Source organism: Carassius auratus, chromosome 31, assembly GCF_003368295.1.
Source record: "Carassius auratus strain Wakin chromosome 31, ASM336829v1, whole genome shotgun sequence".
Classification (NCBI taxonomy): Eukaryota; Metazoa; Chordata; class Actinopteri; order Cypriniformes; family Cyprinidae; genus Carassius; species Carassius auratus.
Window position 1 is genome coordinate 4,370,479 of NC_039273.1, and position 13,240 is coordinate 4,383,718.

Here is a 13,240-nt window from a genome sequence, read left to right on the forward strand (position 1 = left end):
TTGAAAAACAAAAGGGAGGGAACAAAGAACCATTTCAGCATAAAAGGGTTCTTCAGAATGCTATGGTTCTAAATGAAACCATTATTGCATGTAAAGAACTTTTAAAGAAGCATCTTTTTTTAAAGTGTAATGTATAAATGCCCATTGGTCTGAAATACATACAGTTTCTCTATTAAATGGTTCTATGAATCCTAAGAAAATTCTAAAACAAATGCCTTATTTTTTCTCTCTCAAACTTAAAGAATTTTTGGACTTCCTCATTTGGCCTTTCTTGGAGGTGTAAACACCGTTAGAGCAGTCATGGTTTGATAAAGAAGTGGTACACAAGGCCTCATATGCTGCTACCTTTATGAGAGCTCTTCTTCTTTTTATTAACAAGTTACACAAGAAAAGGAGGGCAGCCGACACCAAAAACGAAGAAACTATTAAGCTCTGTGACCAAAATACTCCAGTCATGTGGGTGCTCGGTTCAAAACAGATGACACACACATACAAAGCTGATTGTTACAACCTTAGAATGAAGGAAAACGATCTCTGTGTGTTTTAAGGGGCTCAGTCCGGTAGTGTTTGTGTGTGTTCGTCTAAAAAGTAAATATGAAGTGTGAAGCTTTTGGGCTTTAATAACAATTTTTCATTTTAATGCAGAATCAACCTCAGTGAAAATGTTTCTGGCTTAACTTTGTCTCTTTTGATGTGGCCACTTTTGTTGTGGCTGGATCTCACTGCTCACAGCTGCAAGCTCACAAGTGTATGTCTTATTTTATGTTAACTGCATGCTGTTATTGCTCACTTAAACAGATTCACATCCTCTCATGAAGGATGAAATATTGCATGAAATCAGATGAATGGACTCATAAGGAGTCCACTGTTGATCATGCAACATCTGACATATTCTGCATCCAGTTTTAACAGAATAAGTGGATGTTGACCTCTGGTTACACACAACTAAATTAAGCCAATTGGTCTATAATGCATGCCGAAACTTTATCATGTTGATTGTCACTGATAACGATAGATTTTTTTGACGAAGACATGCAGTTATATAACATTAGACAAAGAGAAGGCAACTAATACCTCTAATTACTTCTTTCGTTGAAAGGGACTCTCTTATGTAAAGTGACATAACACAAATGGGTCCTGGATTAAAGATTGGACTGTATTAAACCTCATTGTGTAACAGTGCTATAGGCTACATCTTATTGTCAGGTGAAAAAACATTCAAAGAGGGATCTAACTCATCTACATTAAGGGTAAGGATATCACAGAGACTTATGGGAAACACCTTACAAACACTTTCATACTTTCTTTAAATGGATTAAAAACTTGTTAAATATTAAATGAATAAGACAAACATTTTTTTCAGCAAACTACAAACCGTGTCTCTTTTTTGTACATCCATCTCATCTTTCTGTCCCATTCCATTTTGTGATTATTCATCATGCAAACTCAAAATAGAACAACATATTTACAAGAAAAGTAGGAAAATACATGATGCAAAATTAATGTTTGCAAATAAAACAAGAATACTACACAAAACAATTAACTAATAGCCTAATTACTTATGGCAAATAGAAAAACTTTATCTGTTGGATCCAGAGTCTGTTTGGTCACAGAAATATTGGTTGATATATTGAACTATGACTCCTTAATATGTGGTAAAAAAAAAACAGTGTTATGGATAATAAACGTAAAATGGAAAATGGAAATAAAGGAAACAGTATCCAAGAATATAAAAAGAAAAGGAAAAAGCAAAGGAAGAGACTTTGTGAGAACAAAAAAAAAAAACGTTTTCCACAAACAACTTTGAGATGTAATTATTATTATTAAGAGTATGTGTCATATGTAATTGATATTTTGTTTTGTACTCTCTCAAACTTCTGCTTTTAGCTCAGAATGTGAGACTGTGTATGTACTTACTGTCCTGAGCATTCTGATGATCCTCATTTAGAACTGTTGCATACAGCGTTCCAGACACAAATGGCCTACAGTTCCACAAAAAAAAAAAAAAAAAAAAAAGTCTGCTGGAGTTCATTATTAGAGAAATGCTGCCACCTTCTGGTGATAGATCATAGTGTAGTGTACTCAAACATAAGAGTCATCTCAACTTACATACATTATCCATGCATGAATAACTTTGATAACTTTTGTTTTGTCTCAGAATGGAATTTAGTTGTATATGTGTATATGGATGTGACCACTGAAGAACTTTGAGTATGGTGACTCGTTAACTTTGTATTGATTAGTTCAGCCTTAAATTTTGAACACACCCTCCCTGTAAAAGCATACTTCACCTCGTTTCCAAATGAGTCTGTCTAGTCTCGGCCCCCGAATGACAAACAAAGATTATGGGATCAAAAATAGACCACAGGGTGTCAAAAAATAGCTCAATGAAACTTCATTTTCCTATTCGGTCACTGTCATACAATAGTTTATCTCTCATGTGTTGACATCACATTGACTTTAGTCTGATCTCCTTTAATACAACTATGTTTCTGGATTCTTTGGTTTACTCAGTGACTATCAGAATGCCACTATTTTAAGCCTTTGTTTGGAGCAATACAAATAAATAATATATGACAAAAATCAAAGACTATTCACACCAACCGATGCATGGGATGTATTAAAAACAGATTATAAAGTACAAGTTAAGTTTATTGCCAAATGTAAGTCAGTATAAATTTTCTTTCTAGCATGTGTGATGAATGTAATGTACAGTATTCATATGTTTGCACTGAACAACTAATATTTTGAGTATATGCTAAAATACCTTTGTAGAAAACATAACTATTTTATTTAGTTTAACTTTAAGGCTGATGATACATGGGGCAACTTACTGAGCGATGTTGCAGTACGATGCAGGTGAGACACAGGGCCCATGACAGATCAAATTATCCAGATAGAGATTTGTTGCCCATTCTCAATGAGAAAGTGCCCAAGCAACATTACTCAAAAAAGATGCCCCATGTATCATCACCTTAAATTCAGATAGCGTTTTAAACCTCCAAGAAGTCTTTGGCATCCTGTTTTATCTAATGAATGTAGTAATTAATAGCCAGAATAGAAGATATATGCTGGTGAAATAGATTGTTATTTAGTGTTTCTGATTTATTCTGGCACATGTTATACATCACAAAGAGTATATGACATTACATGTCTGTGGAGATTCTCAGCAGGCAGATCAGAATGTATAGTACTTTTTAAAGCTAAACGTACATGAAAAAAAGTTGCAGAAGGACATGATAGAATATAAACATTGTTGTAGGAAGCCTTAAATTATTGTAATAATAAGAAGCACTTTTAACCACTTTATTGACTGGCAAGACATTCTGTGACATGGCTTTGTAACGCATGGTTTTACTTTTGTTTGCCTCGGTTGAATGTTGTTACTTTTGATATATTAAAAAGTGACTTGTTCTCCTATTTGCAATTATGTTTATGTACACTGCAATTATTAATAACTCTCACAAATTTGTCAGATTATTAATACAATTGTTGTTACATAGATTTGATAAGGGGTAGTTTTAATTAACATCCACATAGACTATAGGAGGCCCTCAGTATTAAATACATCAACAGAATACGAACACTTAAATACAAACATTCTTTTAGTAATTTACTAAACATTTACTAATTAAATCATAGTTATTTTTTAAATACTTGAATCATAACTTGTATTGCATTCACTGTGCTACATGGGAATTTCATATTTACATAACATTTCAGATACACAACAGATCTTACAAAAGATGTGCTTAAATATATTTTATTTGTCTGACTTCTTTTTTTTTATAACTATAACTATATATATATATATATATATATATATATATATATATATATATATATATATATATATATATATATATATATAAATACCACTGACTACAATAATCATTTAAAAATGATTTAATCATTTAAAACACGTTCAGTAATTGCTCTGCGATTCATAAATGTCTTCATTCTCTAAAAAAGAACCGAGTCTTTCGTTCGGGAATCAGACTGCACTAGTCGCGCTGTATGTTGTTGATTCTTTACAAAGAACCGACTCAAAAGAGCCATCCGTTCGGGATTCAAACCACATTGGTGAAGAGTATTTAGTACAATGTTCTTTGTGCTTCTGATGCAAAATGTACGTTCAGAAACAATTAACTGATTAAAATAATGTAATTATTACTCAGATCTGGTATATTTTAACGTAAGCAGTTCTCGTCCCCCAATTCTATTTAAAATGGGCGTATTTTAATGTTTTCAGGTTGAAGCTTTGGTTTAGAGACTCACAAAAGGCTATTTTGCACTGCCCTTCATTTAACCAGCGATAACGGTCAATAGTCAAAGATGAATCGGAAGGAATCGCGAACTTTATCACGTATGAATCATGTCTTCAAAGAGGGCGCCTCGCTCCGCAGAATCGCCGCTTGCTGACGTTTTCGGGCTGTCATGTGATTAGCAGGGTTCAATGAGAGCTGTTTGCCCCACCCATCTCTTCAACGCTGTCTATCTCAATGTAGAATTCACTGAGAAAAGGAAATAATCGCTAAAAATACACCCTCGAAAAGGATTCTTTCGCCAGGATTGGGGATTCAACGCGCTCCGTCCGTAGGGAATCCATCGCTGTCGTTGTGGCATCGGATTTATCTTCACGTATCCAAATGCACATGATCTACCACCCGAATTCAACAAGGATACAAAACGTAGCCTGACAGCGGACTCGGACTGCGATAACCGGTAAAATATCGACGGAATCGGTCGCATTTGCATCTGCGGTAGAAAGAACCGTAAGGATCGCCGCTCGCGTCAAAGCAAAGCCTACGGATGTGAGGAGAAATTCAAATTACGGTAACGGAGAAGACGGCGAAGGGCCTCGTTTGATTTGGACAAACCGAAAAAAAAGCCATCATTCACCATAAGCAAAACAGGAGGGAAAATAGCGTCAATCTGAGGGGAATTTTTCAGCATCTCCACCGTATTTTTCTCGCAGACAACGTCGTTTCGTGACGGAGTTAAAAGGTTCATGTCGGCCACGGCGCAGGGCGGAATGATCCACATGCCGTCATTTTGGTGGAAATATTTATTTTTTTAATTTGTAGCCACCCTTTCTGTCTCGTTCTGCCCGTGTCGTTGCATCGGCCAACGGATTCGACAGTAAGATACCGAAAAGAATCGCGTTTTGTGGAGCTATTCATGATTTTAATAGGAGTCGGTCGTTATTTCGGGAAACCGACCATGGATTCGCGACGGGAAATTTGCTAAATCTCCGTCGTGGGAAAGCCGAAATCATTCATGTAACGTCGAAGGCTTCGCTGAATGCACATACATACACAGAAATCTCATATTTGATAGCAGCAAGCGCTCGACGGGACTCGGCCGTCTGTAGGCCGGCCTAGTGTTTTCTCCACCAGCTCTTCTCAACAATACCAGTCACTCATAGCTTTCATATTTCCCCGTGCTCCCTTATCAGCTAAAGCCAGGGAAGTTATGTGCATACTAGTATAAATGTCCCGGTTTTCCATCAAAGTGTTCTGATCGGAGGCCAGTCAAGTCATTTGGATCATTTATTCACACGGTAGATACACTTCTAGCCCCCCCACCCCAAAACTTTTCTTGGGTTTTTGGGAAAATGGGTTGTTTGGGCAACAGTAAAACTGAGGACCAGCGAAATGAGGAGAAGGCCCAGCGAGAAGCTAACAAAAAGATAGAGAAACAGCTCCAGAAAGACAAACAGATCTACAGAGCAACTCATCGACTGCTGCTGTTAGGTAGGTTTATCTGAAAGCTGAGGTTCTGTCACTGCTGCGAATGCTTTCCTGCTGGATGCGGGTGCCGCCGTGACGTCATCGGGGCCTGTCACGCGTAGCGTTCTGTGTGAATTTGATTCATTTGTCCGAGTACATGATGTAGGTACACGCGTCTCGATTGGGCGTCCTGTGCCGTTGTAGTGGACACCTTAGGGCTTAGCTTGTGGAGGCCTGTGATGCTTCACCCATCACCGCTCAATCACTCCATTCATTCCCATCTGATTTATGGCGAATAGGTTTTGCATTATGTAAATATTTGAACTCCCATGATTTTATAATTCCTTCACAACTGTCTCCTGGAGAGCCTATAAGTATACACTTAACACCTGCATGTGCTGACCCCTAAACACATCACGTGTTTCTTCAAGACGGTGTTTATGAGTTTAGGGTGGTTTCTGCATCTTGCTAAATGAGCAGTGTGCTTAATACCATACAAGTAAAAAATTCTGAATTAAGTTGTTTGGGAGATTAGATTAGTGCATCATTTTTAGTTTTAAAAAAAAAAAATGTATTTTATGTATTCAAGACCTTATAAGAGTTGTTTGCATTGTACTAGTTTTATGGTTTAGCATTCTGGCATCCACATGACATACATATTTTTTTTAAGCTTTACATTTGAAACCGATTAGATGACATTTTTTTCATGCTTTAAATATTCATAGTTTAGATTAGCAATAGATTATGAATTAGCTAAACCGATTAACAGAAAATGTAATTTGCTTATTGTCCGTTCCTAAATCAACCGATAGTCTTTGTAGTTTTTTGTGTGTGATTAAGTAAATAAGGTAAATATAAGGTTTATTTAAATTCAGCAATTTTGTATACATCTTGTTTGCTTTCATTAAACTCTAGTATGTCTTTATCAGCATAATATCAGCCCTTTTGATGGCATTGGTGTTATTGTCCATTAAAAAAATAATAATAATTGATTACCACCTTACTACCTTGAACTTGATCAAATCTGCAAGCCTTTTTGATTTCATGGATCTTGCGTAGCACAACATGAAGTCATTTTAACTGCTGTTTAATTTGATTTAGTCTCTGTTCAAGAGACTGGGTTAATTCTAATAAAACCCAGTTCTCTAACAACCTATTTGTTCAGAACTACACACAGGCTAAAAGTGCCTTATTCTAAAAATTGCAATGTATTCAACATAGCGAAGCTACTAAATCACAATGGCTGGCATTTAAGGGATATTTCTAGATACAAATGCTTCAAGAGTTATGTTTTAGGCATGTGTACCAGTGTAATTGGAACACAAGGATAAGTCCTGTATGCAAATAGGCCTATTTGACACAATTGGAGTCTGGTAACAGAATATGTCTTGTGATAAAGAGGGTTCCCATCATACATCTGAACTGAGCGCCTGAATCTGAGGTGTTTGGGTGCTTGTGTAGTTTGTGCTTCACATCTGCAGGGGATGAGTTAACTCTCTTCTCATATTAAGAACTTAGAAACTGAGACAACTGTGCGCGGTTGACCAAAAATTGTAGAATCATTCAACTTTATCGATGTTTGACAGCTAAGGCTCTCAGAGACTTTAGGTGGTGTTTCTGGATATCTCCTTAATGTTTTGTTTTGCATTTCACTATTTGATTTGAGTCATAGCCAACCAGTTCCTTTTTAGTTTAGCTTTACTTACAAGATGATTGTATGGCGATATTGGAGTGAAATTGTTCGTAATTTAATGAAAAATCAGAATCAAAGAAGGAAGCCTCTTACTGAAATTGCAGAGTATTCTTAATTCTGAAATTTTTTTGTGTAGTAAAGGACAAAATTATTTATATAAAAATGACTTTGACTTTTATTTTGCATCTGTTGCAGGTTTGCAATGACAATATAATAATTCATACACATTTCTTTTAGCTTTAGGTTTTTTAGCATGACATTTCTGCTAGAGATGCATGTTTAATTTGTCATTAAAAAGAAATGCTACTGTAGAATTAAATGAATTATTCCTGTTGAATCAGGTGATATCTGACCTCTCACATCCCTTGTGATTTATATCTATCTTTTGCTTGTCTCTCAGGGGCTGGAGAATCGGGGAAAAGCACCATAGTCAAACAGATGCGCATATTACATGTCAATGGCTTCAATGCTGAGTAAGTATGGCTTTCACATCTGTGTACTTTTTTGACTTAAGTTAAAAGCAAACTAGATTTTTATTCTATATAGCCTACAGTCAAGTAGGAGAGATTTTAAACAAACCCTGTTTTCATTATCATGAGATTGTGTTGGCAGCATCGTTGTGTTGTAATGTTTTTCAGTGAAAATTGAGTTTGGGAGTATGTTGATATCCAAGTCATTGTGGTAAAGCTGACCTTTATGTCATTGATGCCTCTTCTTTAAGTAGTGAACATTTCAGAGTGTTATATTAATATCCTTAATCAGGGCTCAACGCTAAAGATTTTTTTCCCCTGGCCCAGTTCAGATTATTACTTGCCCTGCCAACACTTTCACTGGCCCTGCCACAAAAATTTTTAATTGCTGCCTTTATCGTAGTTATTGACCTATGTTATCTTGGATTCTAATAATTAAGCTTATATGAAACCAATATTTTAGATAACAATTCAATTTTACTTTTTACAATTTACAATTTCGATACAACTACAAAAAATACTAGCCTGACAAACATAAAGTTCAATCATTATTAAAGACAAGTGAACAGTTAGTGAATAAGAACAAATTACAAACAATAGCACAACTGAATAAATAGAATAAAGATACCAAAGAAATGATGCTTTAGGATTTTATGTTTGTACATAAACTGAATAGTCACATCTAAAATAACATTTCCATGTTCTTCACTGTGTTGCACCTTGATTTTTCATAGCCATTTTAAATTAGTGGTAACCACTGCATTTCAATAATGAATCGATCAACAACAACAACAAAAAAAGTATACATACACGTTTAGCATGTGCAATGTTTGATTGAAATTAGACTGTATATTTTCAAAATTTGAAGCAAAAAACAATACGATCTGACTTTGGCCCTGTCCACACGAATGTAGGTATTTTCAAAACCACAACTTTTTCTATGCATTTCTGCCATCTGTCCACATGCAAACGCACCACCAGGTCACTGAAACCAAACATTTTTGAAAACTCCTGCCACTGTGAAGATTTTCAAAAACTCTGGCTGCAGTGTTATCATGTATACAGCAAAACTGGAAATTTTGGCTTGTGATGTTGGAGCATGTGCTATTATCTCTGTCTGCCGGACACTTTTTCAGGCGTCTGATTGGCCAACATGGCTTTACGGTTGATATTAAATTGCCACTTGTTGGCTTGGCATGCTCTTCACAGTTCTTCATAGTAAACTTTTGCGTTTTCATGTGGATGGATTTTTTTTTTCTCAAATGGAAAGAAAAACTTTGGACATAAGACTTTTGCTTTTTTTTTTATTTTTGCTTTAGAAATTATGCTACATAAAATACCTGCATGAAACAGAAACAGAAGATGGGCTGATTGAGATGCAGATTCTCTCTCTGACAGCAGGTGGCGCTTATAGAAAAGCAGATTTTTCTTGGTTACTGATGTTTGGTTACTGTTTCTTCCTATATTTTGCAGTTATCTGGCTCTGCCTGCTACAGTATTTTCTTCTCTTTCCATTCATCTTTAGCGAATCTTTAACGGCCGTTTACAGACTAGATATTAACATATTCCCACATGAATGACAATCAAAAGAAAAATATTGCAATGCAGAGACAGTCTAAAATAAAAAAAAGTGGTAGATCAGTTAACCTATACTCCACAGTATAAACTAAGTATAGATTAATCATTGTTAAAGCTAAAAATAACTCCCCAAGATGGGTATTTTTACATACATGTGTATGTATTTGTCTGGCCATTGGGAATTCCTTATTGTCGAGCCATGCTTTTTGTTTTGTGACAGGACTTTTTATTAATGTAGCATGATCTTGCTCACTCAAAGTCCCATTATAATAAAAAGCTGACTTCCATTAAGTTTATTCAGTAAGCAGTATGTCAGTAAGTAGTATTTGCCATCATGAAATGCTTAGCAGCTGCTCTGAAACCAGTTTTGTGATTTTAAGTTGCTATAATTTACTATACTTTATTACACGGCATTTACACGGAATATTTGATTCTGATTGGTCAATCGTGAAATTCCGAGGTATGTTATCGCTTGATAACAAACGGTAAAAACTAATAACACCAGCTCATCCGGGTAACTGAATATTGCGCTGTACTCTGGCTAGGAACTGTTTTTTTTCTTGGTGGAAGCTTTGCATTTGTTTAGCTAATAAAATATTAAAACTCGATTCGGAATTGTGTACAAATATTTAAATGTCATCCTGGTATTGTGGACTCGATGTCTTGTTTCATACAATAGTTTGCTACAATTGTTTTGTGCATTGTAATGGATTATAAGATAACTAACACACTGGTAAGATTTTCAAATATTTTCATCTTAAATCTTTTTTCGCCATAATTATTTATGTGGTGAAATGTTGTGTAATAAGTGGTGTGACTGCACCATTTCCCTTAAACGTCTGTTTAGTTTGAATTTGACGCTTGCTTGCAACTGCTTTCTTCACGGAATCTTTGCGTTCAAATATTTCAACTCAAATCAATATTTCACTTCTAATAATTTACTTATGTGGCAGGTAGCTATGTAATAAAGGGATGATGTACATCCAGCAAGTTGTTATTGCAGAATAACCCCTGATGGGGTGATCTGGACCCCCTTACATAATCTATTCCTCGATCGGTGTAGTAAGGGTAAGAGATGACAGAAATACGGACCACCAGGACTTTGACATAGGTTAAAATGCATGAATTAGTCCATAGAAAGATTGAGATTGCAGCATCTGGAAAAAAAAAAATTCTAATTTGATGATTAGCGTGAAAAGTCAAGACAAAAGGAATTAGTAATGCTAGGGCCTGGTGGTATATGCTGCGGTAGAGAATATATTTGCACAGTTGGCGGGACAACTCTAATTTAAGCATTTTATATAGGATTCAGTTTATGTATGATCACGTGTTTCTATTTTACAACAATTTGAAGCAAATTCTGCTCATCCGGTCAGAATTCAGAGATTGAACTGTCAGTTTTATAACTGAAGTCTTTTGTTTCTAATTCCAGTCTTACATAATGTTAGATTCAAATAATTTTGCATCCATTATAGTGAAGAAAATAGATGAAGTTAAATAATTCCGATGTTCCACATTTCACATGTATTCACCTCAGGATTATGCAAACAGGATTATTTAATGTTTACAAATAACCATTTAAAAATTATGTTGAATTTCTAGCAAAAATAATTGTTGTTAATGTATTTCCATGATATAAATAACTTTATTTTGGTTTTGGTTTGATTTTCGTTTACCATATTCTCCTAAGTAGCTGTCAGTTGTTAATTCATACTGTTTAGAGCATTACAATTATTTCATTCATATTTCCTGTAAATGAAGCGATCTGAAGTAACTAAGCATTATTGTTTTACAGAGAGAAAAAACAGAAAATTCAAGACATCAAGAATAATATAAAAGAAGCTATAGAGGTAAGTGTTGAAGCTTCTTGAGTTATCAAACAGTAATCAGACTTGTTAAAATGTGAACGCATTGAAATTGATCGTCTTTTTTCCTCTACAGACTATAGTGACGGCAATGTCCGTGTTGGCACCTCCAGTCCAGTTAGCCTGTCCAGCAAATAAGTTTCGAATTGATTACATCCTCAATTTAGCCAATCAGAAGGACTTTGAGTTCACATCGGTGAGTAGAAAGTTATTCTGTCAACCCCGTTTCTGAGCCTGTGTACCATCTCACTATTACGGTCCACCTTTTTAGCTGGACTTGCAAGACGTATTTAGTTAAGAAAAAATTTACATTTTAATAAAGACTGATGAAGAGTAAAAGTAAAAATGGGTGAAATGTGTTGAGTTTAGTATGTACATCTAAATATAATAAAATAAATGTTAGGGCACCTAGTTTTTGCGCTGAGTGTTATGGATGATTGTGTCGGGCCCTGTGTGTGTTTGGATGGTTCTCCTCAGTCGTAGGGCCTTATGTGCTCTGTGCAACTATAATTAGCAGCTATTCTTTGCTTGGGGAGAACGCATAGGTGAATTGAAAAAGCGCCCCACCTGAGGGAAATGTGGATGTGTGAACATGTGGCATTCATTACGACTGATTACTTGTAATAACCTCTAAACTCTCCCTTAAGAGGGCCTCACCTGAGCCACACACCTAGTCACCCAGGACCTCCCTGCTCCCTCATTACCTAAACAGGTGCATTGTGTCCAGGGAAAGAGGAGTGGAGAGACGCCCTGACCTGCGCCAGTGGGCCTGCTTAAGATTTAATTACAGATGATTCAAACTTGGTGGCCCTATGAACAAAAACAGCTCACCTGTTGGTTTAGACATTGTTTTAAATAGTTACCTGCATAATTACGTAGTCATTACTGGAATTATTAGATTACGAATACAATGAGATACATTTTTGACACCTAAAAACCGGATAGACGTACAACGACTGTTACGCAGGAAGCTGTTTTTTCTGTAAGCTACAGGATTGTCAGGAGAGCTGCGTGATTCGGAGTTGATCGTTAACTGTTAAACTTCAGAATCGAGTGCAGGAAGTGGTTCTCGTTTTAGCATTACTACAAAGAATATACTGCCCCACCCTCTCTCTCTCTCTCTCTCTCTCTCTCTCCCTCTCTCTCTCTCTCTCTCTCTTTCTCTCTCTCGGTTGCCCCAGGGTCCGCTGGGAACCAGTCTGACTAGTTGATTGTGTTGCAAGCGAGAGACAAAAATAAAAAGCAGAAGCAATTATTGACATTTATAACTCAGTCATGCCACTTTAGGATATTAAGACCCATTGAAGTTTATGGACGACAGATTATTTCAGCTATTTTTGTTTGTTACGTGGCTGAGTTGTAATATTTCCATTCATAAGCAAAAACAACGTCTGTAGCTGTGAAGCTATCGAGCGAGGAGGAAACTGGTGAAGCATATTAACATAATGATTTTAAAATGGAGAGCAAGACAGATGTAGACAAGATGGGGAATTAAAACACACATTAAACATGTTGTAAAGTTATCTTTCACTTGAAATGGTGTATACCAGGGCTGGGCAAAGAAGCTAAAAATTTATTCTTCTTTTTTACCGTGTCATCTTACATCTCAATATTATTCATATAATAAATATGAAATGTAAAACTATATAATTTCATTTATAAATTATTTTCTACAGTAAAGTGGATGCAAGAGGCAACACCATAAATAAGCCTTTTTTAATCAAGACATTATTTTTTTTCATTTATATAATGTACAGCAGTTTTAGACCCACTCTACTGCTTTAGCTACCAAAGTTTACATTTGAAGCACTCTCAATGTCTGTCTTAATGTTTATATACTTTTTAAATACATATTCAGGGAATTAAACTGCGACCTCTTGAAATGCCATTGCGACCCTAATT

The 13,240-nt window shown here is 35.7% G+C and overlaps 1 protein-coding gene across 2 annotated transcripts in view; it reads left to right on the top strand.

Moving 5' to 3' along the window:
• LOC113050265 (guanine nucleotide-binding protein G(s) subunit alpha-like) overlaps positions 1-13,240 on the top strand; it is a 34,237-nt gene that overhangs the window by 5,335 nt on the left and 15,662 nt on the right. The window contains exons 1-4 of one of the 2 annotated variants that reach the window (XM_026213068.1): positions 4,430-5,756; positions 7,826-7,898; positions 11,269-11,323; positions 11,415-11,534. In XM_026213068.1, coding sequence (XP_026068853.1) covers positions 5,618-5,756; positions 7,826-7,898; positions 11,269-11,323; positions 11,415-11,534 — 387 coding nt within the window. In that variant the 5' untranslated portion in view covers positions 4,430-5,617. Of the gene's footprint in view, positions 1-4,429; positions 5,757-7,825; positions 7,899-11,268; positions 11,324-11,414; positions 11,535-13,240 lie in introns of those variants that run through there. The other variant, XM_026213067.1, reaches the window with a different exon arrangement.